General features: G+C 53.4%; 1 protein-coding gene across 7 annotated transcripts in view; it reads right to left on the reverse strand.

The window, feature by feature from the left end:
• Positions 1-1,228: 1,228 nt before the first annotated feature.
• VIPR1 (vasoactive intestinal peptide receptor 1) overlaps positions 1,229-24,851 on the reverse strand; it is a 35,692-nt gene continuing 12,069 nt past the window's right edge. For 2 of the 7 annotated variants that reach the window (XM_054483365.2, XM_054483366.1), the window contains 11 exons: positions 19,591-19,698; positions 12,833-12,939; positions 11,321-11,424; positions 10,694-10,826; positions 7,864-8,017; positions 7,265-7,325; positions 6,927-6,993; positions 6,463-6,554; positions 3,690-3,819; positions 3,410-3,451; positions 1,235-2,704 (listed from right to left, as the gene is read on the reverse strand). In XM_054483365.2, the coding sequence (XP_054339340.1) occupies positions 2,513-2,704; positions 3,410-3,451; positions 3,690-3,819; positions 6,463-6,554; positions 6,927-6,993; positions 7,265-7,325; positions 7,864-8,017; positions 10,694-10,826; positions 11,321-11,424; positions 12,833-12,939; positions 19,591-19,698 (1,190 nt within the window). In that variant the 3' untranslated portion in view covers positions 1,235-2,512. Of the gene's footprint in view, positions 2,705-3,409; positions 3,452-3,689; positions 3,820-6,462; positions 6,555-6,926; positions 6,994-7,264; positions 7,326-7,863; positions 8,018-10,693; positions 10,827-11,320; positions 11,425-12,832; positions 12,940-19,590; positions 19,699-24,851 lie in introns of those variants that run through there. The other 5 variants (XM_054483360.2, XM_054483363.2, XM_054483368.2 and 2 more) reach the window with 5 other exon arrangements.

Here is a 24,851-nt window from a genome sequence, read left to right on the forward strand (position 1 = left end):
GGAGAATTGCTTGAACCTGAGAGATGGAGGTCGCAGTGAGCCAAGATCACACCACTGCACTCCAGCCTGGACGACAGAGCGAGACTCCATCTCAAAAAAAAAAAAAAGATGCTCAGGGAAGAATGAAAGACGTTCTAGATGCCCCAGCTCAGCTCTCCACCACCAGTACCTCACTGGTGGTCACCACTGTTGGTCTGGGCAGGGGTGGGGGCTACTGACAATGTTCTCTCTAGCAGGCCTGGGGGGGTACCTGAGGTCAAGGTTAGGAACAATGCCTCCTTCTCAGTCCTATGGCTGACCATGCACAGGGCAGGGCATGGAGTGTGAATCCAGATGGAGAGACCGTGCCACTCCTGGATATGCTGGGCAACTGATCAAAGGGCATTTCCCTGGGGGTGCCTCTGCCCATGGCTCACAGTCACTTCTATTCTGGCCTGAACACCCCTGACTCTGGCTTCTGAGGATACTGGGTTGGAACTGTCATTGATGATGGGTCCTGGGATGGTACTGGGTCAGACAAGGCATTGAAGTAGCTAGGCAGGCAGATCTGAGCCTTCGCCAGCCCATTCTGACCACATTTTACCAGCTTGACATCCCTCTCCTGCTCCTCTAGCAAGTTTGCAGGAGGTGGGACCCAAGGAGGTCACCATGGGCAATGGCTTTGGAGACATCTCTTGCTGACTGATGTTATTTTCCATACTGCCTCTGTGTCTAAACCTTTTTATTAGTGGCATATTGTCTCTGCTCACTCCACTTGTGTTGGTGACATTTGTTTTGTCCACTACCTACCTCCTCTTGGCTGAGCCCTGGGTAATTGCAACATGGTCATCCTAGACCCTTGTTTGCAGGAATGACTGCAGCCTGTGAAACACTCACACTCAACCATTTCTGGGACCCTGGGCAGCTCTGCCAGCTGTTTTGTATATTGATCTGAGATTAGAATGGTCTTTTCTTGGCTGGATTTAAGGAGTGGGGGGACACAATGGGGACCTGGTCTTCATCACACTCAGAAGAGAGAGGATACCACTCAAAAAGATGGGAGGTGAAGGCCCTCAGAACTGTGAACGCCTCATACGAAAATATGGATTTCTGTCAAAAGCCAAAAGAGTGGAGGCATCTGGTTTCAGTAATGTATTAGATCACCCATCCTTCGGGTGGAGGAAGATGGCTCCAAGTTGGAAGCTGGTCCCATTTTAGGCCATATGAGAACATCAACCACCAGGGGAATCAAGCCAATCCAAGCCAACATTTATTGTTGCACAAGCCTGTTGCAGTCCTGAGGGGATCTTCTGGCAGAGGTGTGGGTAGGAAGCTGAGTGGCCACTGGGGTGAAGGGCAGACAGAGGAGGCTGTGACCAGCAGGCTCCAGATGATACATGAGGTGGAGGCCTCCTCAGCCACACTCCAGGGAGGGTGGGGTGGGAAGGGGGATTCAGGGATAATGGCATTAATAATACAAGTGGTAAACAAATAACCAAGAGGATCCGGCTGGTTACAATACACAAAAGTTAGCAGTAAGAGTCTGTGCTTTCACATTCCTATCAGACAGATCTGAGTTCAAATCCTGTATGTGTAGCAGGGTGAGGTATCTGCTCTCTGTCAGAGCCCATGGGTGCACATCTCTGAGCCTAGTTACAACAGTTGGCACATAGGTGGGTGGACAAGGAGGGCAGCTCTTGATTCCTGTTGCTTCCACAGCACAGAGGGATAAGTATGGCTGGTGTGACAGATCCCACTTCACAGATGAAGCCACTGAGACTTGGAGGGCAGGTAGGCTTAGTCTGAGACCTAGCATTCGCTGGTGGCTGCCTTCTCATTTCCCAGAGGCTTCAGAGTCCCTCAGTCCTTGGGTTGCACCATCTTCCCACCAGACTGACCCTGGGGCCACTCCACTTCGGTGGGGAACCACTAAGATAGCTGTGCTGCCCAAACGAAAACTCCAGAAAAACCCACTTTGAGGAGCTGATAGCTAAGCGTAAGAGAGAATGGGGTAGTGAGCTGCATCTTCAGTGAAATGCCTGAGTGGTAATGCTTAACCCAAAGGAACTTGACAGCAATGGTGAAATTTCAGGCACTACCGTGGTGTTGGTGCTGGTGACCTTCCCGGACAGAACCTTTCTGCCCTCAGATCACACCAGTGTTGAGGATCACCGGTTGTTTTCCTCCGATTGGGCAGAAGAGCCAGCAGGGGGCAGAGTCAGGATGAAAGTATGTAGACTTTTTGCCCTTGATTGGCGTAGGGGGCCTTTGGAGGAGGAGTCTAATGACTGAGTTCCACCTGCAGTCCTCCAGGAGAGGAGCTCCCATCTCTCTTACTTGCTAGAAACGCTCCAGGCTGGTGCTAGGGCTGCGTTCTCTAGGAGTGTCCGGACCAGAGACCAGGGGGCCGGGGGCAGCCTCCGAGCCCAGGGCCGGGGCTGGCCGCGCCCGGGCAGGCCTCTGTCCCCGGCGTCTGCCGGGGTGAGTGGGAAGGGGCGGGAGGGGCCGCCTTGGGCCCCTGGGATCCTGGTGGTCAGACCAGGGAGACTTCGGCTTGGAAGCTGGAGGAGCGGCGGGCACCGGGGCTGACGCGGGTCAGCATGGAAACCTGCGTGCTGCACGTGGCGCCGTTGCTGCCTCCCGACGGGTGCCGGTATTTGGGGTTCCAGCCCAGGACGCCCTGCAGGTGCCAGCGCCGCCACTTCCGCCTCAGCTCCGCCTGCACCTAGGAGAGGGGAAGGTGGTCAGGCCGGCTGCTGTGGAGCCTCTTCCACTGCTGATTGGGCTGCCCTGGACTTAGGGTTCTGAACTAGCCAGTCTTATCCTCTTCAGGAAATCAAAATGGAGGGACCCCTATGCTGCCTCGGGCGGTGCGAACTTGGGACTGGGTTGAGGCCAGGTTCAGAAGGAGGCCTTGGAATGGCAGGAGGTAAGAGGCAGAGAGGATCCCAGAATACAGTCCAGGGAGAGGGAGGGATACTGCCTAGGGGTGACTGTACCCCAGTTCTTCCCATCCTGGGTCTCCAGCTCACTTGAGTGGGTTTTTTGTGCATTGTAACCGGAGCTCCACAGCAACTCAACCTTCAATGGAAGCCCTCACCCCTCCGCGCTCACTGCACACAGCCACTTAACTAGGTGTTTCTCAAACTCTGTTGTGCACAGGAATCCCCCTGGGGTTTAGTAAAAAGCTGTTTGTTTGTTTTTCAAAATAGTTATTAAAATGCAGATTCTAAGCCAGCAGGTCTGGGGTGGTCCCAGAGACGCGCATTTTTAACAAGGGCCTAGGTGACACCAGTGCTACTAGTTTGAGGACCACACTTGGAGTAGCAAGGTTTAACCCGTCCTTGCTCTGCACATATCCCACCAATGTTTCCGGACCCTGGTCCTGGGAGTTCCATTGCCTGAGCCCCAAGGACTGGGAGGGGCTTACCTCACCATTGAGGAAGCAGTAGAGGATAGCCACCACAAAACCCTGAGAAGGAAGATGACAGGAGAGGTGAGGCAGACAGACCAGAAGCCCCCAGCCCTGCCCCACCCCTGGCTCCAGCCCCTGTGTTCCTCTGGTTAAGGAAAGAGCTAAGCACAAAGTAGGTGCTTATCTAATACTTATTACAGTAAAAAGATTGGAATGCAGTGGCAAGGGCCAAGACTCCAGGTTGAATTCCCTTAAAAGCCAGGGAAGAATGCAGCCTTAAGTCAGCAGCCCGTACCTGGAAAGACCCCACGACGAGTTCAAAGACCATCTTCACTTCAGGCTTAAAATTGTCCGGAAAGAAGGCAAACATGATGTAGTGTACTCCAAACAGGGGGATCAGCAGGAGTGTGGACCTGGCCAGCCTCCTGGAGACAGGGGAGGGACAGGCCATGGGTATGTGTGTCCACACATGTGGATATGATAGGGCGTGGCATGGGGGCAGCTGGAGGCACAGAAGATGGGGACAATGACCAAGAAGTGTGAGGATGGACTGTAGGTTGCTCTAAATATTATGCCCTTGTCTGCTCCTGTTCCACAGCTGCAGTGCCTCTGCCCTTCTGCCCCCAGCCCTCCTGGCCTGGAGGGAAGCATGAGACAGAAAGAAACCCCCTCTATTCTCACCCTTCTGGAGGAGAGAGGATAAGAGGTAAAGGAGAGGCCAGTGAGAATGATGCTAACAGGGACATGTTAGCTGAAATCCACTATTGGGAGTTCTGTTGCCTGGGCCCCCTGGTCTGGGAGAGGCTTATCATCATTGCAGTAGAGGATGCTCTCAGCCATCAAGAGCAGTAGAAAATCTCTTAGGCAACAAGAGATCCTGGTTCCTTCTCTCCTGGTCTCAGTTTTTCCAATTTGTATAATGCAGTAAGTGTATGCTCGACATAGTCAAATTATAGAAACAGAGGCCCACTATGAACTTGGAAGTGTTTTGGGTACTATGAAGTGTAGTGCATCCATGAGAGACCACGAGAGAAGACATACTATGAAACAAGTCTTTCTAACTGGGGTGCTGACCACTATGCCCAGGGCCACTTGGGAGGGTGATGGGGACCCAAGTTCATACCTGATCACCAGGGACAACCCAAAATTAATCAGTATCGCCCTCTATCTGTGTTTTTTATGCTGTGTCTGCTTCTCCAGAAGTTGCCACCTTCTCTGGGGTTGCATCCCCCTCCTCCTACCTCCCCACACCAGTGCATATACTCCCAGTGTGCTCTGAAGGACCAGCTCCTTCTTCACAGCTTTGTGTACTCAGTAGGGTCAGCATTCATTCTAAATGCTCACCGCCTCCCATGGCCCAGAGCTCTTCCTGGTTCAGGCCTCCCAGCCACCTGACGTCATAGCTGATCCAGGCAATGTGAACCCATTGCTCCCTGGCTAGAAGAGGTGGGGTGTGGATAGGGAGGGTCTCTGACTCTGTCTCTCCTGCCTTAGCAGTCAGTCCATGGAAGCTTAGCCTAAGGCCCGAGGTCCCACAGCAAGCTGGGGGCAGAGGAGCTGGCCTTGCCCCTCCCACTCCTTCCTGGACCTGGTTCTCAGCCACGCCAAGATCCTGAGCAATGCCCACCCCTCTTCGGCTGCAAAACTATCCCACGCACCAGAGGCTAACAGATGGAGGCTTTCTTTAAATCAAAGGCTGATGGGGAGGTGGAGAGTGGGAGTTGACAGCCTCTCCTTGAGGAGCTTCATCTCCGACTGCCCCCACCCTTTTTGCCTGCTGACAACTGTTTCCTTTCTGTCTCACCACACAGACCTGGCCCTGACCATGGCCAGCTCTGTTTGCCTCAGATTCAGGCCCTTTTGAACCATTGTAAGTTGGGGGAAATAAGGTCCCATCGGCAAAGGAGAGGATGAGGGTGCACAGGCCCGATGTGCTGGCCCTCAGCAGACTGCAGACGCCACCCCCCCCCGCCCCCCCCACCAGCCTTTCCTTCTCAGACAGGAAGGGAAGCTCCACCTACACACCTGGCAGGAGAGAATGCAGTCACACCAGGAATGTGAGTCTTAGTCTCATCAGGGAGAATCACAGGATTCCAGAATAGAATCCTAAATCCAGCAGTGTGTGACATTCTAGCCAGGAATCTTAGAACCATAGCACAGACTCTCCAAAGAGAAGCCAGGCCAAGAAGAATCCCAGGACTGGAAGGCTTTGTGGGATGTCCCAGGTTTGTCTTGTGTGAATAGCACTGATACTCAATCTCCTACTCCCATCTGTGAGCATGCAGACCCTACTTGCCTTCCCACAGCCTCCCTTTTCATATTTTTCATGTTTCTTTAGCTCTGTCTTCAAGCCTGGTTGCTCCCGCAAAAAACCTGCCTCTTCCTCCAGTCCTCCCAAGCAGGGGGAACAGTCCTGACACCTTTCCAAGCCCTGGTCCACGGACATTGTGCCCCCTTCTCCCTGCCCATGGTGACATGCTCCAAAACCCTCAAGAAGAAGGGAGTGTATGTCAGTTTCCTCTCTGTAAAGTAAAAATAATTTTGCAGGGGACTGTGTGGATGAAATGACATGATGCATGGAAATCCCTTAGCGTGTGCCTGGCATGTAAACTGCAGGTGTCATCATTATTACTGAGGAATACTGAGTCCTGAACATGGCTGTCTCATTGGCGGATTGGGGTCTCCCCCAGGGCATTCATCTACTATGTGTTTATTGCACCCTTTTTCCATGTGAGGCACATGCCAGGGACTGGGCACATGGTATGAACAAGACACAGATCATCGGTGTCCTCGAGCTCCCTGGCTTGGCAGCAGATGCATACCTGGGAAGGATGCTAGGTGAGTGGGCAGGAGAAGCATGCGTGGGGCTCTGAGTGCCGCCTGGTGAGGGTGGGGCTGGAGCAGGGGACAGTGGTGGGCTGAGCCAGGCTATGGTGGAGGTGGGAAAGAACAATGTGGCTCTTTGGTGACTCTGGATGTTTGGGGTGGGAGGACTTCAAGGAGATGTGGGATGATTTGAGGACTGGGGATGGAGGTACTGGGGGCTGAGGCACTAGGCCCACACTCACGAGTATGGACTGCTGTCACTCTTCCTGATATCTGGGGGCCGCAGTTTCTGAAGCAGGATTCGGATGATGCAAATAAACAGGATGAAGTTTACCTAGTGGGTGGGGACCCGAGTTCGGGCAGTCAGAGCGGGAAGGCTGAGGTGTTCAGGCCCCTCGGCTGCTGGCCTGTCTTCTTTCCCAGGGTCCTGCTGTCCCTCTCTCTATCTTACCTCTCCTCTGGCACTTCCCCTTTGGGCAGGTCATCCGGGAACTCTACCTCCTTCACATCCCTAAGGACTGTGCTCCCAATCCGCTTATGCTCAAGGAAGAACTGGTGGGACGGGGGTGGGGATGATCCTGCATTGGGCATTAGGAAGCTACGTTTTAGTTCTGACCTAGATACTAATTTCCCATGTGACCTTGGGCTAAGTTGCCTGCCCTTTGGGCCTGTTTCCCCATCTCTAGGTGGTGGGAGGGTATCTTACCAAGATGGAGGTGAGGATGGGGCCCTTTATGATCCACCACAGTGAGGAGTTGATGGTGTCCCAGCACCTAAGCAGACCGTGGGGAAGAATGAGAAGGTTTGTCTTCAGCCAGAGAGACACTCAGCAGCACCTCCCCCAGTTGTCCTCAGCTCTGCTCCTGAGCCCTTTAGCAACCCCGGGCTCAGAGTCTGTTGCTCCCCAGGTCCTCCTCCAGCCTCCCCTCTGGCCCGAGAGCTGTGGTTTTTGTCCACTCACCAAGGCCAGATGGCATTATCATCCCACCCGGGGGGCCTGCCCAAGTGATGGCGGCCGGGGGAGTGTGTGGGGCAGCAGCTCACCCATAATCCTCAAAATGGATCCTGGCGATGGTCCACACCATGGTGAATGTGCTGGGTACCCCTGTCAGGCCCAGAGAAAGTGAAAGAGCAGAGAGGGCACAGGAAGCAGGGGTAGAGGGCATGAGAGAGAGATTTTGGAGAAAAGCAGGGAGAGGGACAGAGAGAGAAAAGGGTGGGTTGTCAGGCTGCTGTCTTTGGTTACATAGGTTGTTCACCACGGAGGGATGCTCCACTGAGGGGGTGAAGCTGTATGCCTGAAGGGCTGTGTCTACCTAGACGGACATTCTCTTTCTAATTGTGACAGAGGCCCTTTATAGATTAGCAGTGGCCCTGTGTATTTTGGGAGCTAAAGGGAAATGGAAAGATGTTCACAAAATCTGTCCCACAGGTCAGCCCTAGGTGCAGCTGCAGCCTGAGGGACTTGTCCTGGGCTCAGACATTTTGAGGACTTTCTTGACCCTTGGCTGATATCCTGGCAGGCAGGACCTGCAGCTAAGCAAGACGTAGGACTGCAAGCTGGGTTGGCACCCTCCCCCTAGGGAGTTCTCCAGGCCTTGCCCCCTCTGTTCCCAGCCTGGAAGCCCTCCCTGGTACCATACCCCAGCCGATGAGTATGTACCCCCAGAAGTACTTCCGCTCGGAGAAGAAGGAGACGGCAAGCAGGGTGTACAGGTAGAGGCCCTCCACCAGCAGCCAGAAGAAGTTGGCCATGACACAATATTGGAAAAAGACCATGGCTGCCTTACAGCCCACCTGCAGGGGGAGGAGAAAAGACAGGGTTCACTGGGGCTGTCAAGGGTCCTTGACTGCCCACACCCGTGTCTGGGGGGACAAACACAGTTGCAGTGCAGCCAACTTAATCTCTTTGTTGTTTTGCATTATCCCCTTAAAAATGTACTCATTGGTTTTCCCATTTTCCCTAATTTTAGATCCTCTGATACTTTGGGATAAACTGGTGATTTTAATTATCCATCCATCAATTCATCTATTCACCTTCCCGTCTATATATCTACCCATCTGCCCATTCAATCATCCACCCACCTATCCATGTATCCATTTATTTACCCACTCACCTACTAGACATTCACTATCAACTCACCCATTTATCCATTTTTTATCCATGTGTCCATCCATCATCTATCATCTTCCCATCTATCAATCCATCCACCCACACACCTATCTCTCCATTCATCTACCAACCCACTCAGTCATCTACCCATCCATTCATCTCTGCACCCACCCATCAATCCACTCGTGCATCCACCCACCTATCTACCTACCTGCCCCTCTGCCCATCATCTGTCCAATCTTCCTTACTTAACCCATTTATCCTGCTGCCTACTTAGCCATCCACCAACCTGCCCATTCACACCGCCACCCCACCCACTCATTCATCTAATGCCAATTTGTATTGAAGGTAGCTGGAAGGTATGAGGGAGAATTCTTGCTTGAGTTTGCAAGAGTCTGCTCAATGTCGGGGAGTGGAGGGCTGTGGACTGTGGAGTGGGGCCCAGATGGAAGTGTGGAGGGAGACTGGAACTGAGAAGAGGGTAGAAGAGGGGGAAGTAGAAATGAAGAAGAAGAGAAGAGAAGAGGAGAGGGGTGGCCATTCCTCCTGGGGTTCAGAGGACCTAGTGGAAGAATGGCTTTCTTAGGCAGACGAGGACCACGAAGGAGTTAGGGAGACCCATGAGTAGAGCAATCACGGGGCTCTGGGTTGCCCACTTGGCATGACTGGAAGGTATTCTGGGCCTTCTGTCCCCTCCCAGAAAGTCCCCCATTTCAGATCAAGCCTAGATGTCTGTCAGCCAGGGCTTAAATCCACCCTCCACCAGGAAACTGTCTGGCTTCCACTTCCCCCTGTACCCAAAACATTGGTTCCCACCCTTCCTTCCTGTACCCTTGGTTTGCGACATCCTCAGAGAGAAGCCTCCCCCTGCTAATGCCCCCACCACTCCCTTTGTTTGGAAAGTCCTTCCTCAGGTCTCGCTTCAGTCCCTCCAGTTACAGGAGTTCTTGCCTCCCCATCTTCCTCCCATTTGCTTTTGGAGAATAACTCAACTCTTTTTTTTTTTTTTTTTTTTTTTTGCGATGGAGTCTCGCTCTGTCGCCCAGGCTGGAGTGCAATGGCGTGATCTCGGCTCATTGCAACCTCTGCCTCCTGGGTTCAAGCGATTCTTCTGCCTCAGCCTTCTGTGTAGCTAGGATTACAGGTGCTCACCACCACGCTCGGCTAATTTTTTTTTTTTTTGTATTTTTAGTAGAGACGGGGTTTCACCATGTTGGTCAGGCTGGTCTTGAACTCCTGACCTCGTGATCCACCCAACTCAGCCTCCAGAAGTGCTGGGATTACAGGCGTGAGCCATAATCTGCATCTGGCCATAACTCAGCTCTTTACCAGGACAGTTATCTGTGCTTCCTCCTAGTCTTAGAAAAGCTTTGCAGTAATGAATTGGGAAGCCAGTCTCCATAATTATCCTTAACATGTGCACAGGAGGCAGCAGGTTCCTCCACAGGTCCTGTGGCTCGCAATGCTCATGTCTGACTTGGCCTCCCAGCTCCTGGGACGGAACCTCTGAGAAGCTCTGGGAATGGCCAAAGTGGGTTCCCTAGGTTTTCTCCCCCGTTGTTGAAATGCCTGAGATTCCAGTATGATCATTTCACTCTTTGGGGAGAAGGTACTGCTGACCCCTGATATAATGCACTACCTCTGGGGTCATGCATGAAGCAATGAGTTACTGACCACAAGGAATGAGTGGGGGCTGGAGCTGGTCTCAAGCTCTCTGTCAAAGCTTGGGGCACTCAGAGAGGGTCCCTCAGAATCCCTTGGAGATGGCCCCCTTAGTGACTGGCAATGAATTCCTTAGATGCTCCCTTTACCTCCCTTCCCTAGGAAGGCCCAGAACCAGCCTGATGTCAGGATCAGAACAAAAGAGGAGGACTGCATATGTATGGACCCACTCCAGATGGCACGGGGACGGGGGGGAGTAGGAAAAGTGGCATGGTGAGCAGAGCCCTGGCTATGCAGGTGGCAGATGGCAGAGTTGGAAGGAATCTTGGAAGTCCTTGCATGGATGGGGAAACTGAGGCTGTAAGTTCCCCAAGGCCACATAGGAAGTTAGCAACAGGTGGGACAGGGGCTCTGGGCTGTGGCCATAAAGTGTCCCATTTCCCATCTGCTTTTCTCACTGACGGCGGCAGGTCTGTGAGCGCCCAGATGGGTGAGCAACATCTCCTGTTGCCGGAGGGGAGTGTGATTTGAGTACTGCCAGGTGGGGTTGGGTGGGGGTTGGGCCATCCTTGGATTGAGGGGTGGGGTGGGAGAGAAGAGGGAGGAAGGAGAGGGAGAAGCAGGGGGAGAAGAGGAGGTTGCAGTGGTTAAAGATAACGGTGAGACTGAGGGAGGTGGGCCAGGGCCAGGATCCTCACCGAGCCCTCGGAGCACTGGTCCGACTCCCCGCTGTCGAAGAGGGCCAAGTCTTTGATGAAGACAGCGGCAGCCCTCAGGATGAAGGATATGAAGAGGTGCATGTGGATGTAGTTCCGCGTGCAGTGGAGCTTCCTGTGTGGGGTGGGCAGATCTGGGAGGCCAAAGGGGCCTTGGATTCCCACCCCAGCCAATGCTGTCCTATGCGCTGAGCAAGGATGGGGCAGGGGAGCATGTGTCCTCCAGAGGGCAGGCCCCGCCTCAAAGGGGGTCCCATCCTGAAATACGAGCCCCACCCCCAGGTACCCCATCCGCCTGTGCAGCTGGGCTCCCAAGTGCCTCAACCTCGTGTGTGGCCCCAGAAGCCTCATTCCTGTGTGCAGGCCCCACCCTCTGGTGCCCTGTCCCCAGGTGCAGGGCCATCCTAGGGGAGACTAGGCTGCAACACATGGAACAGCTCGGCCACCTGCCTTCTCCAGGGGAAGCTGGCCTGGCAGGAGCTTGGGACTGTGTGCTGCTGGGGGGCAACAGTGGAGGGGTCGGGGCATGCCTGGGCCACACTGGGCTCCACTGTGGGAGGGACACTTGCCAGGTTTGCTTTGAGGCCTGTCGCTTGGGCTGGGCCTCACCTGAACAGGCTCAGGATAGCAGTGGCGACCAGAAGGGTGGCGAGGGACAGGCCGTAGCCGATGGTGTAGCCGGTCTTCACAGAACCGTAGAACATAGTCTGCTGCTGTTGGAGGGACAGGGAGAGGCTCTTGGGTGGTGGGGTGGGAGGCTCATCTAGGGGGTATTGGCAGGGTGCCCTACACACTCTGCCTGCCCACCCCTGCCTTAGCAAATGAGAAGCCTGAGGTCTGGGGCTCCCAAGAGCAGCTGAGCAGAGCTCTTCAATCCCCTGACTCCTAATGCCCTGGTTTCCACAGACAGGGCAGGACTGTGTCTTAGGGTGGGGTGGGGGTTGAATGTACTCCCTCTCTTTGCGTCTTTATGAGGGACAAGTTGGTGAGGGAGAGAATGAAGACCTTGCATGTCCCTTTTGTTAATTTCATGTCTCCAGCCATGTGCCCGGCTTCCCTTCTGTGCCAGCTCTGAGCTGGGCACCCTAGGGGCAGGGTCTGCTTGCCCTTCCGACACCCCTCGAGGCCCTGTCTCTGTACAGGGAGGAGAGGTATGCAGAGGTTGCAGGATGTCGAAGAAGACACTGGCACTACTATGTCACATTTTAGGCCCTTGGAAATTGGGGTCGGTGGGATGAGGGCAGTCTGGCCTTTCTGATGGAGGAGGGCAAAGCTAGGCCCCGAGGGTGTCTTGCTTGGTCCCCTCTCCTGATGCCCTCCCCATGGACACAGGTGCAGTGCAGCACGACAGCCACTAGGCAAGCCACTCCTTCCTGTCCGCCTCCCACGCTTGCCTGAGGAGAAGCAAGTGGTTAAGGGGGAATGAGGGCCTACAGCTCCAGTGGGCTTCAAAGGCCTCTGAAGAAATTGCTGCCCTTAGGGGTGGGTGGAGTGAAAGCCCCGTCTGAGAAGGGCACCTGAGGGTGGGGCAGATACCATCACAGACAGACACACACACATGCATTTGCACCCCAAAGCAGTGAGGGGCTCCTAGCGGAGGACTCCAGCCTTCCCATCAATGTCCTTACCAGGCTCCCCAATCTTTACAGAGACCATGTTTTAACTGCTCCGGGGAAGATATCTGTCCCAGGACTGAGAACGACAGGCTCTGTCCCTGTTCCTGACTGGCTATTTGGTAGCCAAGGCTGGTTCCTTCCAGGACCTGCAGCACCTCAGTTTCCCCTCTGGATGGGATAGGGTGCTGGTGTCTGCCTGCCCTGCCAACTCCTGGGCTGAAGTGAGGCTCCCATGAGGCAGTGGGGTGGCCCAGCCTGGGGGTGCTGCTTCAGCTTTCGCTGCTCTGGGGGCCCCTCCTGTGGGAAAGCCTCCTCCCATACCCTGTCAGGGGGAGCCAAGGGTTGGGACCCCAGAAAGGCAGGCCTGGAGGAGGCTAGAGGAGGGCAGACTCCAGGAGTCCTGTTCCCACACAGACAGCAACCACACCCCTCGGTGGGAGAGATCAAAGTCTCCTAGGTGGGCCCGGGCGCTCTGCAGGTGGGGTGGGGGTGCCCTGAGACCCACCTCATCCAAACTCGCTGCCTTGTCATCCAAACCACAGGCAATGGGGTACGGGCCAGGCTCCAGGTGCGTCCAGCCTTCGTCGGTGCAGCTGCGGCTTACGTTGCGGCCTGGGTGGAGGGCAGGGGCAAGGACAAAGGCTGAGGCCGGGAGCATGGGGACCTGGCTATCTCTGCTTGGAAAAGGGCAGAGAATTCAGCCCTACTCCCACCAACCCTGGTGCTGTCAGGCTTCAGCTGCCCAGACCCAGTTACCCAGGGCACCGTGGGGGCACCTGGGGCAGGGAGAAGCCTCTTCACAGCTCCTGCACCAATGACAGAATCAGAGCAGACATTCTTGGGCTCAGCCCTTTTGTTATGGTGTGAACCTGACCCCAAGTACAACATACACTCTGATCCTTGTCACAGACCCTGCCTGGATCCTTGTCACAGAATAATTCCTGAACTTTGCTGTGAGCAGAATGCTGACCCTTGTCACAGGGCCACGGCTGGGGGAGGGGTCCCAGGTCTGCCCGGTCCTCCTCAGTCAGCCTGCCTGGGCCTGTGGGGCTGGGTTTCTTCTCACACCTGGAAGGGCTTAGATGTGCTGCTGGAGTGGGAGCAAGGGTGTGGGGGTGAGGAGGGGTGGGGTTGGGGAACCTGTGCAGGCAAAGGCATGTGAGGGGGAATCAGGCAGCACAGCATGGCAGGGGCTTGGGGCTGAAACAAGCAGAGGCTGAGGCTCCACGGAAGCTGCACTGTCCACTGTCCTCAGAGGCTCGAAGCTGCAGCAAAGGGACAGGACCGCTTAGCGGGTATGTGAGGTGAGGGGTACCACTGAGGCTCCCCACTCTCCAGCACTGGGAAGGTGTCCTCTCCCCAGAGAGGGAGAGGATGGGTTGAATAGAAATTAGATGAGCCAGAGAAGAATCTCGCTTCCCCATCTCAGTACCCATTCATCACCACCACCGCCACCACCATAGTCACCATGAGCAGCATCAGCAGCATCACTGTTGTCAGCCTCATCACAATGACAGGTTTTGAGTACTTTTCAAATGTCAGCACTGGTCAAGCACTTTAGGCACATCCTGTTTAATTTCCTCAATCATCCAGTGAGGAAGGTAACTCCATTTCACAGTTGAGAAGTGGAGGCCCCAAGAGGTTGGTTACTTGCCCAAGGCCACATAGAGAGGACAGGATAGAGCTGATCTGGTCTCCAGAGTCTTCCCAGGTAAGCTTGGTTCTCACCTGCATGGAGGTGACCTGAGGACTTATTTTGGTGACCAGGGTCAAGCTGTCCTATGAGCTCAGGAAGTGTCACTGGGCACGTGTGTTTATTTCCAAACTTTGCTGTATGCCCGGAATATACCAGGTGATTCCATATTCACCATTTCTGTAAATCCTCCTGGCAACCCTTGGAAAGAGGTCTTGTCACCCTACTTCATGGATGAAGAACTGAGGGACAGCTGGGGGTGGGGATGGAACAGCCAGGAAAAAGCAGCCGTGGGCTGGGTCTATTTCCACCACATGGCCCAGGGAGGGCAGGAAGGATTTGGTTGAGGAGGGGGCATTGGACTGGGCCAGTTTCCTGCCTTGGCATGCCTTTTTCTGCCCTGGGCTCCCAACCTCACTGCTGCAAGAGGCTCCTAGGACAGCAGAAAAGCCTTCAGCTGTCCCTCTGCACCCCTCTCAGCTTCCCATCGTTGCAGCCAGAGGTAGGCCTGGCCCAGAGCCTTCAGCCCAGCCCCTCATCAAAGGCAGGCTCTTCCTCAGCCCCAGTTCCAGGGAGCTAACTGCAGGCTCTGAGGCCCTGGATCCCACCCACAATCTGATTCTTTTGAGGACTTCCCCCTACAAGGCTCAGGCAGGTAGAAAAGAGGGTTAAGGGCTGGGTGTGGTGGCTCACACCTGTAATCCCAGCAGTTTGGGAGGCCAAGGCAGGCAGATCACGAGGTCAGAGTTCAAGATCAGCCTGGCCAACATAGTGAAACCCTGTCTTTACTAAAAATACAAAAATTATCTGGGAGTGGTGGCACACACCTATAGTCCCAGCTACTCAGGAGGCTGAGGCAGGAGAATCGCTTGAACCCAGGAGGTGGAGGTTGCAGTGAGCCGAGATCACACCACTGCACTCCAACCTGGGTGACAGAGTGAGACTCCAACTCAGGGGAAAAAAAAAGAGGATTAAGGCCAAAATCACCCAGCCTTGAAGCTGGGACACTGGAGCTTTGGGCTCCCTACTCACCAGAGGGACCAGGGCTTGAGAAGGCCAGGCCCAATGACATAGCAAGCATCTGGTATCATGAATTATGCCAGCAAACCTGGGTGACTCTGGCATGTACACAGCAGCTTCACATGCCGCGTGTGTGTGTGTGTGTGTGTGTAGTGGCGGAGGTGTTAGGGTAAACATTAATGTGTTAGGGCTAGGAATTGGTAGTTTTTGTTATCCCATCAAAAAATGGGGATCCCAAGGCTAAGAGAGGTTAAGTCATTTGCCCATGGTCACACAGCAAGGGAGCAGCAGGTCTGGGATGCAGACCAAGGTCTGCCTGACTCCAGATCTTTCTGGGCTCCCAGCAGTGGCCAAAGGGACACTCTGTTTTCTGGAGCCCTGGCTGCCATAGATGGTGAAGGAGGAGGGGAGGGGACAATGGGTCATCTTTGGGGCCAGGTGGTCTCTTTGAAGAGCCCTGGGACTGTGGTCAAGGCCTCATAGCAAGCTGCTCTCAAGGATATCGAAATGGCAGTCACCATGGGATCCCAAGAAGCAGCCAAGAGTCTCCCTCCAGTCTGGGCCTGGAAACCAGCAGGCCCTATATCTGTAGAGGGGGACATGAAGGGCAGGAGGGAGGTAGCAAGGGACTTTAACCCTGTGCTGGGAAGGACACCCCACTGGGGGGGGGTCAGGGCATGCAACAGTGAAGGGGTCAGGGCATGCCTGGGCCAGGCTGGGCTCCACCATGGGAGAGACACTTGTCAGGTCTGCTTTGAGGCCTGTCACTTGGGCTGGGCCTCACCTGAACAAGCTCAGGATAGCCATGACGACCAGAAGGTGGCAAGGGCCACCTTTCTCCCAGTCTCCTCCCACTCACTATGTCTCAAAAAGCAGTCATGGCCCCCGCTTGTGCCTAGGATCCTCCACTCAGTGCCTGGAGCCAGGAATTGAGGAATAATCCTCTCCCTCCTCTCCCTCATCAGTCACCAGTCCTGTCCCAGCTTCTTCTTCCCCAGCACCACCACTACCTCATCTCCCCTGGATTAGGTAGGAGCCCCCTGCTTTTCTGTCAGCTCCCCACCTTGAGACAGCTGGAAGGATCATGCTAACACCCAGACCTGAGCATGGGACTCTCCTGCTGATTCCCTGCCATGGTGTCCCATCCCAGCCAGCAAGTTTGAGCTTCCTAGTCTGGCAGCAAGGTTTTCTCATTTATAGCATCATGATGCAGGTGGTAGGGGAGGAGAGGTATCCCATAGACCCCACAGACATGGTTAACATAGACTGTATGTCGAATTTTCTCAGCCAGAATGGCTCTCCCATATTTATTTTAAAACAAATCTTTTCAAATATTTGAAGGTAGAGGCCGGGCATGGTGGTTCACGCCTATAATCCTAGCACTTTGGGAGGCCGAGGCAGGCAGATCACAAGGTCAGGAGATCGAGACCATCCTGGCTAACATGGTGAAACCCCATCTGTACTAAAAATACTAAAAATTAGCTGGGTGTGGTGGCGGGCGCCTGTAGTCCCAGCTACTGAGGAGGCTGAGGCAGGAGAATGGTGTGAACCCGGGAGGCAGAGGTTGCAGTGAGCAGAGATAGTGCCACTGCACTCCAGCCTGGGGGACAGAGCGAGATGCCATCTCAAAAAAAAAAAAAAAAAATATATATATATATATATATATATAATATATGTATATATAATATATATATGTATACATATAATATATATTATATGTATACATATTATATATAATATATACATATATAATATATATAATATGTATACATATAATATATATAATATATTTGAAGGTAGAAACACAGATGAAAGATATGCAGACTACAGATTAAAGAAGTATGCGCCTGTAATCCCAGCACTTTGGGAGGCTGAGGTGGGAGAATCATGAGGTCAGGAGTTCAAGACCAGCCTGGCCAATACAGTGAAACCCTGTCTCTACTAAAAATACAAAAATTAGCCAGGTGTGGTGGCTGGTGCCTGCAATCTTAGCTTCTTGGGAGGCTGAGGCAGGAGAATCGCTTGAACCCGGGAGACGGAGGTTGCAGTGAGCCAAGATGGTGCCACTGCACTGCAGCCTGGGTGACAGAGCAAGACTCTATCTCAAAACATTAATAAAATAAAAATAAAGAAGTGAGCTATCATGAACATTTTGATGCCTTAATGAGCAATTCCTTGCCTGGCCAAACTCCCTCCTTCAGGTATTTTATCCAGTCTAGGTAGATGACTTTTTTCTAACTCTCCACAATTTTTATCTTCTATAAGGTTTATTTAGCTTTCCCTGTATAACCAGGTCCCTTCCCGTGGGTATACTTCTTCCCAGGCCTGTTGTGTGAGTTGGTGTTGCCATCATTCCTGCCCCACACTTGCAAACTTCCCTTTGGAATTTCAGGTCGGTTGCCCACACCTTCTTCATCTGCTTGCTCAGGAGAACACTGTCTTTTTTCTGTTTTCAGTTCCTAATTGCAGTCTCTTATTTCTCTCCACCATTTTCAGAGACCAGGCCCACAGAGTATGGCTGTGCAAGTTGTTTACTGTACGAGGGCACCTGGCCGGTAGGCATATTCTGCTTGTCACTAGGTGGGCTCTAGTGAGAGGTCATCTCTGCCCGAGGAAGGACTGCCTTTTTCTTGTCAGTCCAAAGGCACCGTATGGGCCCCATTGATGGCGGCAGCCTCAGGGTTAGCTAGATGGTGGGCTGGAGTCCAGGTTCTCAAGGGCAGGAGTTGCCTTGACACATTCCAGCAGGGACAGAAGGAAGAGCCATGGGGAGGAATGCAGTTAGCAGAGCCTCAGGGAGAAAGGTAATTAGCAGGTGCTTGCTTCCAGGGATCAGAGAGAAGGCTGGTTTCCAGGCTCGGTGATGGCGTGCACTGTGAAACCTGCCAGAGGAGCTCATCTCTTATCTGCCCAGGCACTGGGTGTCCCTGGAGGAGGCGACCAGGCCAGGTGGGCACTGGCCTGGAATATGGCATGGCTGTGACCCTCCTAGACTCCTCAGGAGGGGTTCAAGTTCTGTCTTTCACTACTGAGGTCACAACAGCAGGCACTGGGGGGCAAACCGGATTACCCCAAAGAGACCCTGGGGTCTACCACCTATCCCCACTTTACAAACAGGGAAACTGGGGTCCAGGGAGGAAGAGGCCACCTGCAGTGAGAGATGCCTGAGTTCTGTTCACTCTCTGAATAATTACCTAGGTTCTGCTCCTCCTGAGTCCTCCCGACTCCAGGCCTGCCCCTCCCTCCATGCTCCCCACCTAGTCTCACTCTCTTCTCTAAGGCTCATTAAACCTAAGCCTAGGGTGGGGCCTGCTTGATTCCTCCCTCGCCGCACTCACTCCCATTCCCTCCATAAACAACTCTCCCACTTCTCTCCCGCACTGAGCTCACTACCTGAATTCAAGCCATCATTTCCTGCCTGCCTTGTGATTGGGTTTTCCTGTTTACACTCCTAGAATTCTTCCTTCTCACAGAAACCAGTTAGACGTTAAAAACCTAAATTGGACTTTGTCAGTCCCCTGCTTAAAACCCCCCACTTCTAACTGGACTTAGGAAAAAACTCAAGTCTTCTCTGTCCTCAAGGCCCTGCATGGTCTGGCCTCGGCCCACCTGTCCCTCCCCTCCCTTCCTCCCTGGTGCTCTTCCTGCTCCAGCCACACTGGCCTTCACGGAACTTCCTTGGATGCTTATTCCACAGGCTGTTGATTCTGTCTCTCAGTTGTCCCCAATCTGGGATCTTTGCCTGGTGGTTCTTTCTCACCTCCAGGTCTTCAGATTGCAGATGAAGTGTCACCTCCTCAGAGAGGGGCTGTTTGTGAACCTCTGCCTTAAGTTAGTCCCCACTCTCCTTATTCTCTTGTCCAGCACTTTTTATTATTGATGATACATCTGTTTATTTCCTTACTAAATGTCTCTCCAATGAGAATGCTAGCTCTGGGAGAGCAGCCCCGGGGGCTCTTTTATCCTCTCTCCACTGTGTTTGTCCAGCTCAGTGCCTGGCACACTGGTGAGTGCTTCATTCACTGCACAAAAGAATGACTGAATCTATATTGTAAATCTCTTTAATGACTCACTAGCTAGAAAGCCACCTCCTAAAGGGGCTCCCCCTTTTCTTTTCTGCCTCATTCTGTGGACATTCTGTGGACATTCATTTAAGTGGAACATGACAAGGTGTGTAAGCAAAGTCATGTGGTGGCTTCATGGATCCCAAGAGGTCATAGGCTCCAGGCATCGAAAGAATGAATCATGACCAGCCCAAGACAACAGGACTATGGGAGCCATAATTTAATCAAGTACCTGTCAGTCAATCAGTTATCAATTGTTGAGCAAATATTTAGTGAGCCTTTCCCACATGCTTATCTTTATGTGAAGAGCTAATCAAATCCCGTGAGTTCTTTAAAGACCCAGCACCATTGCCTCCTCTGCCAGGGAGTCCCTCAGATTGCTCTAGCCTCTTTGACCACTTTCCTTTGCCTTTGCACTTCCTTGAGAGGTGAGTCCCCACTCCAGCCGGCCCCACTCACATCACCTCTTCAACCCAGGGGTCTTACCTTGAATGGGGGAGAAGAGCTTGAAGATGAGGGGACAGGCCAAGACAACTACCTGGCCCCGAGGGGTGGCTGGCCAGCAGGTGAGGTTGTCCCACATCTTGCTGCAGCCTATGGGGGTAAGGCAGAGGACACATGGGTCAGCACAGTGCAGGTGCCTCCAGCCCTGGGGCCTGAGGCCATAGGCACCCACTCTCTTCCTCCCTCTGCCAGGCTCCCACCTCAAGGAGCCTCCAGTCTGAGAGGGGAGGCACAGCCCTGCTGAGGTTGCACGGGGCCTGTCCTGACAGTGAGGCAGGAAGGAGGCCTGACTACAGTTCCTTGGTCCTTAGCGAGGGATGGAGCGCCCCCTGGGGATGTTTCCAATGCCAGCGGTGGTTTTGATTGTTTCAGCAATAGGGGGGCCTCACTGGCGTTTAATGGGCAGTCACCAGGGATGCCAGACAGGCAACTCCTGCACAGTGATGAATTGTCTCACATTCTGCATTGCTTGCAGATGAGCCACTGGGCATATGTATAGGTGAAAACTTTTCATAATGACCAGAGCCTAGACTCTTACACCATTTTACGTATAAACACACGCCATTTACTTTATTATTTATTTACTTACTTATTTTTTGAGATGGAGTCTCGCTCTGTCACCAGGCTAGAGTGCAGTGGTGCAACCTTGGCAACCTCTGCCTCCTGGGTTCAAGCAATTCTCCTGCCTCAGCCTCCCGAGTAGCTGGGACTATAGGCCTGAGCCACCATGCCCGGCTAATTTTTGTATTTTTAGTAGAGACGGGGTTTCACCATGTTGGCCAGGTTGATCTCAAACTCCTGACCTCAAGTGATCCTCCCACCTTGGCCTCCCAAAGTGCTGGGATTACAGGTATGAACCACCGCGCCCGGCCAACACAAGCTATTTATTGCACAAGTTTAACATACATGGAGTTTTCCAGGAATGCAGCCACTGAGAAAAGGGAGGGAAGATTGTATTTTGTTTTGTTCTGAACTTCACTAAGAGTTGTTCAATGTTTTGGAAAATCATGATACCCATAGCAATGCTGCCTGTGATACTTGAGTCACCAATACAACTACCTGTGTCTATCAGTCTGCATTTGTAGGCTTCACATTCCCAGAATTTATATTTGTAGGTACAACCTTCAGACTACATCTATTGTGGTTATGCTTGAATATGTACATGGTACTTCATTGTAAATTACTTTCCTTTTAATATTTATTTTATAGTATAGCTAGAACATTATTTTTTATAAAGTGGATGGGTGTGTGTCCTGAATTTCATATTATGATAGTGAAGGAGGCATTAGAAAATGTTTTGAGACTCTGTCTCAAAAAAAAAAGAACTAGATGCATCCCAATATGCTCATCACCCCATCGTAGTCTCGCTCTGTCGCCCAGGCTGGAGTACAATGGCGTGATCTCGGCTCACTGCAACCTCCACCACCCAGGTTAAAGTGATTCTCCTGCCTCAGCCTTCCGAGTAGCTGGGATTACAGGAGCCCACCACCACACCCGGCTAATTTTTGTATTTTTAGTAGAGACAGGATTTCGCCATGTTGGCCAGGCTGGTCTCGAGCTCCTGACCCCAGGTGATTCACCTGCCTCTCGGCCTCCCAAAGTGCTGGAATTACAGACGTGAGCCACCGTGCCCAGCCTATACCTAGTTCTTGAACAACACAGATTCCCCCCAACATGGTCGGATTGTGAATTGTGATGGAGGGGAATAGTTAGGGAATAAGTGCAGCGAAAACCCTGCATTGTGGCTGCATTCTCCGCCACAGCCTTGCAGAGCCTGGCCAGTGAAAGATGCACAGTGTGGTCTCTAGGGGTCTGCTTTAATAGGCACATGCAAATGCCGTCATTTAGTCTGTTCAGAAGCTGCATGCCCGTGAGGGACTAGGACTGCTCTGGACGCATCCCATGCAGGAGGCTTAATTGTCTCTTTGCAATCCTGCCAGTCCCATAGATTTGCTCAGAAAACCCAACCCCTGAGCCAAAGTCAACGCCAGCTGGGCCAAGCCCAGCCCAACCCAGCTCAGGTCCGAAGGTTCACAAGTTCCCAAGAAGGGGGTCTGGGAAGAGGAGGTGGAGGGATGTCCTTACTTGGGGAAGAGCCTCGGGACTCTGTGCATTGGAATGGGCTGGCAGCAGCAAGGGGCGCCTTCTGGGGCTGCAGCAGTCAGGCCACATCTATAGCTAAAGGCTGAGGAGGACACCTGGATCCCTAGGGCTTGGCCAGAGATCGCAGCCTTCCTTGGTCATGGACCCTGACCACTTTTCCCCCAACCTGTCTTGAGGGCTCTTGTGGCCTCCTGCTGGCTGCCAGTCCCTCTTCCACTCTGGGCCAGCTTCTCTGAAAGCTGAGTGGGGGCACTTCAGGTCAGTCAAACCCTGCTGGGGGTTCAAGACCCTGTTAAGAATATCAGCAAACATTCATATAACCTTTGCATGTGCCAGGCACTGTTCTAACCTCTTTGGATGAATAACTTATTTAATGCTTCCATTTCACAGATGAGGAAATGGAGGCACAGACTGATTAGAAAACCAGCTCAAGGTCATGTTGCTGGTAAGCGGTACAGTCTATTCTCACTCCTCTTGGTTGGAAGGGCTGTCATTTCTCTGGGAATTTTGCTGCTGCTGGACTTTGTTTACCCCTCTCTGACAGCGCTGGGCACGCCCTGTTATGTAGGCCGGCTATTGTGTCTGAGTCCCTGCCAGACTTTGGGCTCTCTAAACCTCCGGCTGCCAGCACAGGCCGGGGAGTGAATCCGGGGCTGGGTCTCTGGCCCTGAGCTCTGCTTCACTGCAGTGGGACAGAAGAGAGGAAACCAGGCTCTGCCCTTGGGAGGCCACACTTGGCCTCAAGGAATCTCGGCACAACCAAGGCCAGGCTGTGAACTGGTGCTGGGGTGTAGGGCAGCCGGCTGGGCAGGGGAGCAGGATGAGAGGCCAATATGAGGGACATGGTCAGGGAAGCAGGGGACGGGGTGACAGCCATGAGTATACTTGGTACCTGGAATGGCCTGTTGTCCTGGGCTAGGCAACGGGAGTATTTCCTGTGTGTCTGCCCTAATGAGGCCCCACAGGTCCCATCACACATGTCACCAGGTCTACAGAAATACAGGGCCCAGGCTGGCTCTGTGTGCCCAAAGGTGGGGCTGTGCCCTCAGCAGGAAAGCCCAACCCAGAGCTTGGGGTAAGGGATGGTGAGGCAAGATGAGATGGGGCCTCTGCTGTGTCATTTTGTAGACTCGTGTGCACACAGAGATACACACACTGACATGTACACACCAGTACGCAGAACACCAGGCACACATGCAAACATGCACACATGTACACTTACCTGAACACAGACCACAGACACAAGCAAATGGGCACAGAGAGACACACAACTCACAGAGACATACATTCAGAGAGACAGACATGTCTGGGTGTACCACTGACATTCACACTGATAGACATACAAGCCAACACACAGAGACACAGCACACTGGGCAGACACATCTAGGCATGTCGAGATGGCATGTGCCCAGGCTTAAATAGACACACACTTCTGACTCACAAAGATACTCAGAGTCAGACACAGAGCTATAGACCCCAGAGGCACAGACGCAGCTCCAGACAGACATGGGCCAGGAGCGCATACCTAGATGTGCATGAACACGCACAGAGCCCTACACAAGGTCACGGGCAGACCCATGGCCACAACCTATGCCGGCCCTTCTCTGCATCCCAGCCTGGCTGCTGGTGACAGGGTGTTGGCACCTGACGGGAACGCTGTGCCAGCAGTGACCTCATCGGAATCACGAGGGTGGCCTGTCCCCAGGCGTGAGAGGTGCGCAGTGGAGTCTAGAGTCTGGGCCTCTTGGGGCTGCCTATGATCCCACCGCTGGGGCCTGCCAAAGCCTGTCTGCACCTGGTCCTGGCTCCCTGCACTGGTGGAGTGGGGTGGGGCCTATAGGTAGTGGGCAGGCCCAGCCACCCCTTGACCCATGCCTCAGTCTCTGGGCCCTAGAGTCAAGGGGTTGTCCTGCTTTGAGACCAGGGTAGGCAAAGCCCATCTGTGAGGCTACACATACTCACTTACAGAGCAGGAGGCAGACAGCCTGGGCACCAGGGCCAAGGAGAGGGACCCAGAAGGGGTTACATAACTGTCAGCTCTAGAGAGGTGGAAGGGGAACTAGGGAACCAGGAAGACGTAAAGATGTTCCCTGCTCCTGAGCAAGGCTGTTACATAACTGTAAGCTCAGCCTCGGGGAGATGGCCTGGGATGGAGGCCCAGAACGGGCCCAGCCATCTCATGCCTCCAGCCCAGACGTGCCAGGCCACTGTCCCTGGCAGTAAGACTTGAACCTGCCAACCATGCCCCACTCCCCATGGGAAGTCTGCCTCAATGCCTCCCGCCTTTCCAGACTCTCTGTTTCTCCAAACCTGCTCACCCCTACAAGTCTGGTTCAAGTGGTACCAAAGAATTCCATCCATTCTTACCCGGGGCTGCTGAGTCAAAAGGAGGGTGCTGTCATCTGTCCTGATAGCCCTGCTGTCCAGTCTTGGTAGCTGGGCACCACCCTTCACACTGCCAGGTGGAGCTCTCCCAGCCCCCTGAGGAGGAGTGGCTGGGGCCCTCATGTGCTCAGCCCCTGGGGCTGACCTTGACTTGTCTCATCAGCCGAATAATGAGCTGATGGTTCATCTGGCCACTAAGGGTGGGTTGGGATGGAGAGGCCAGTGTGTGTGCCTGTATGTGTATGCTTAGGGGCTGGGCGTGTGTGTATGTGTGTGTGTGTGGTGTCACTATCGGTCCTCTGGATGTGGCAGAGACAGAGCCTGGGGTTGAGAGGGAGGAGTGGGCCTCAGTTTCCAGGCTGAATATTGGCTGTGGTGAGTATTCCACATCTTTCCAGACAAAACTTGTGCCCCTTCTTGCTCTGGACCACTAAGATGACTTTGAGCTTCCATGTGGTCCCTGTGGGGGTCACATATTGTGACTGAATGTGCCTCTTTTTCCTCTGGAGATGCTAACAGTACAATGTTCTAATCCTGGAGTGTGGTGTTATGGGGCTAATTCTCCCCGTGCCAGCTCCAGGGGGTCCTGGAACCTGCCTGCCCTCATGGGTCACAGGTCCCCCACCACACAGCACCCTGGGCCTTGTGTCCTGGGTGGGCTGGCCGCCATGGAGATCTTCACTTTTCCTGGAGAAGAGGGATAGGGACCCCCAGAGGCAGAGTTGGCTCCATGTACTTTTCAGAACCCCAATTTA

The sequence above is a fragment of the Pongo pygmaeus genome, chromosome 2, assembly GCF_028885625.2.
Source record: "Pongo pygmaeus isolate AG05252 chromosome 2, NHGRI_mPonPyg2-v2.0_pri, whole genome shotgun sequence".
Lineage (NCBI taxonomy): Eukaryota > Metazoa > Chordata > Mammalia > Primates > Hominidae > Pongo > Pongo pygmaeus.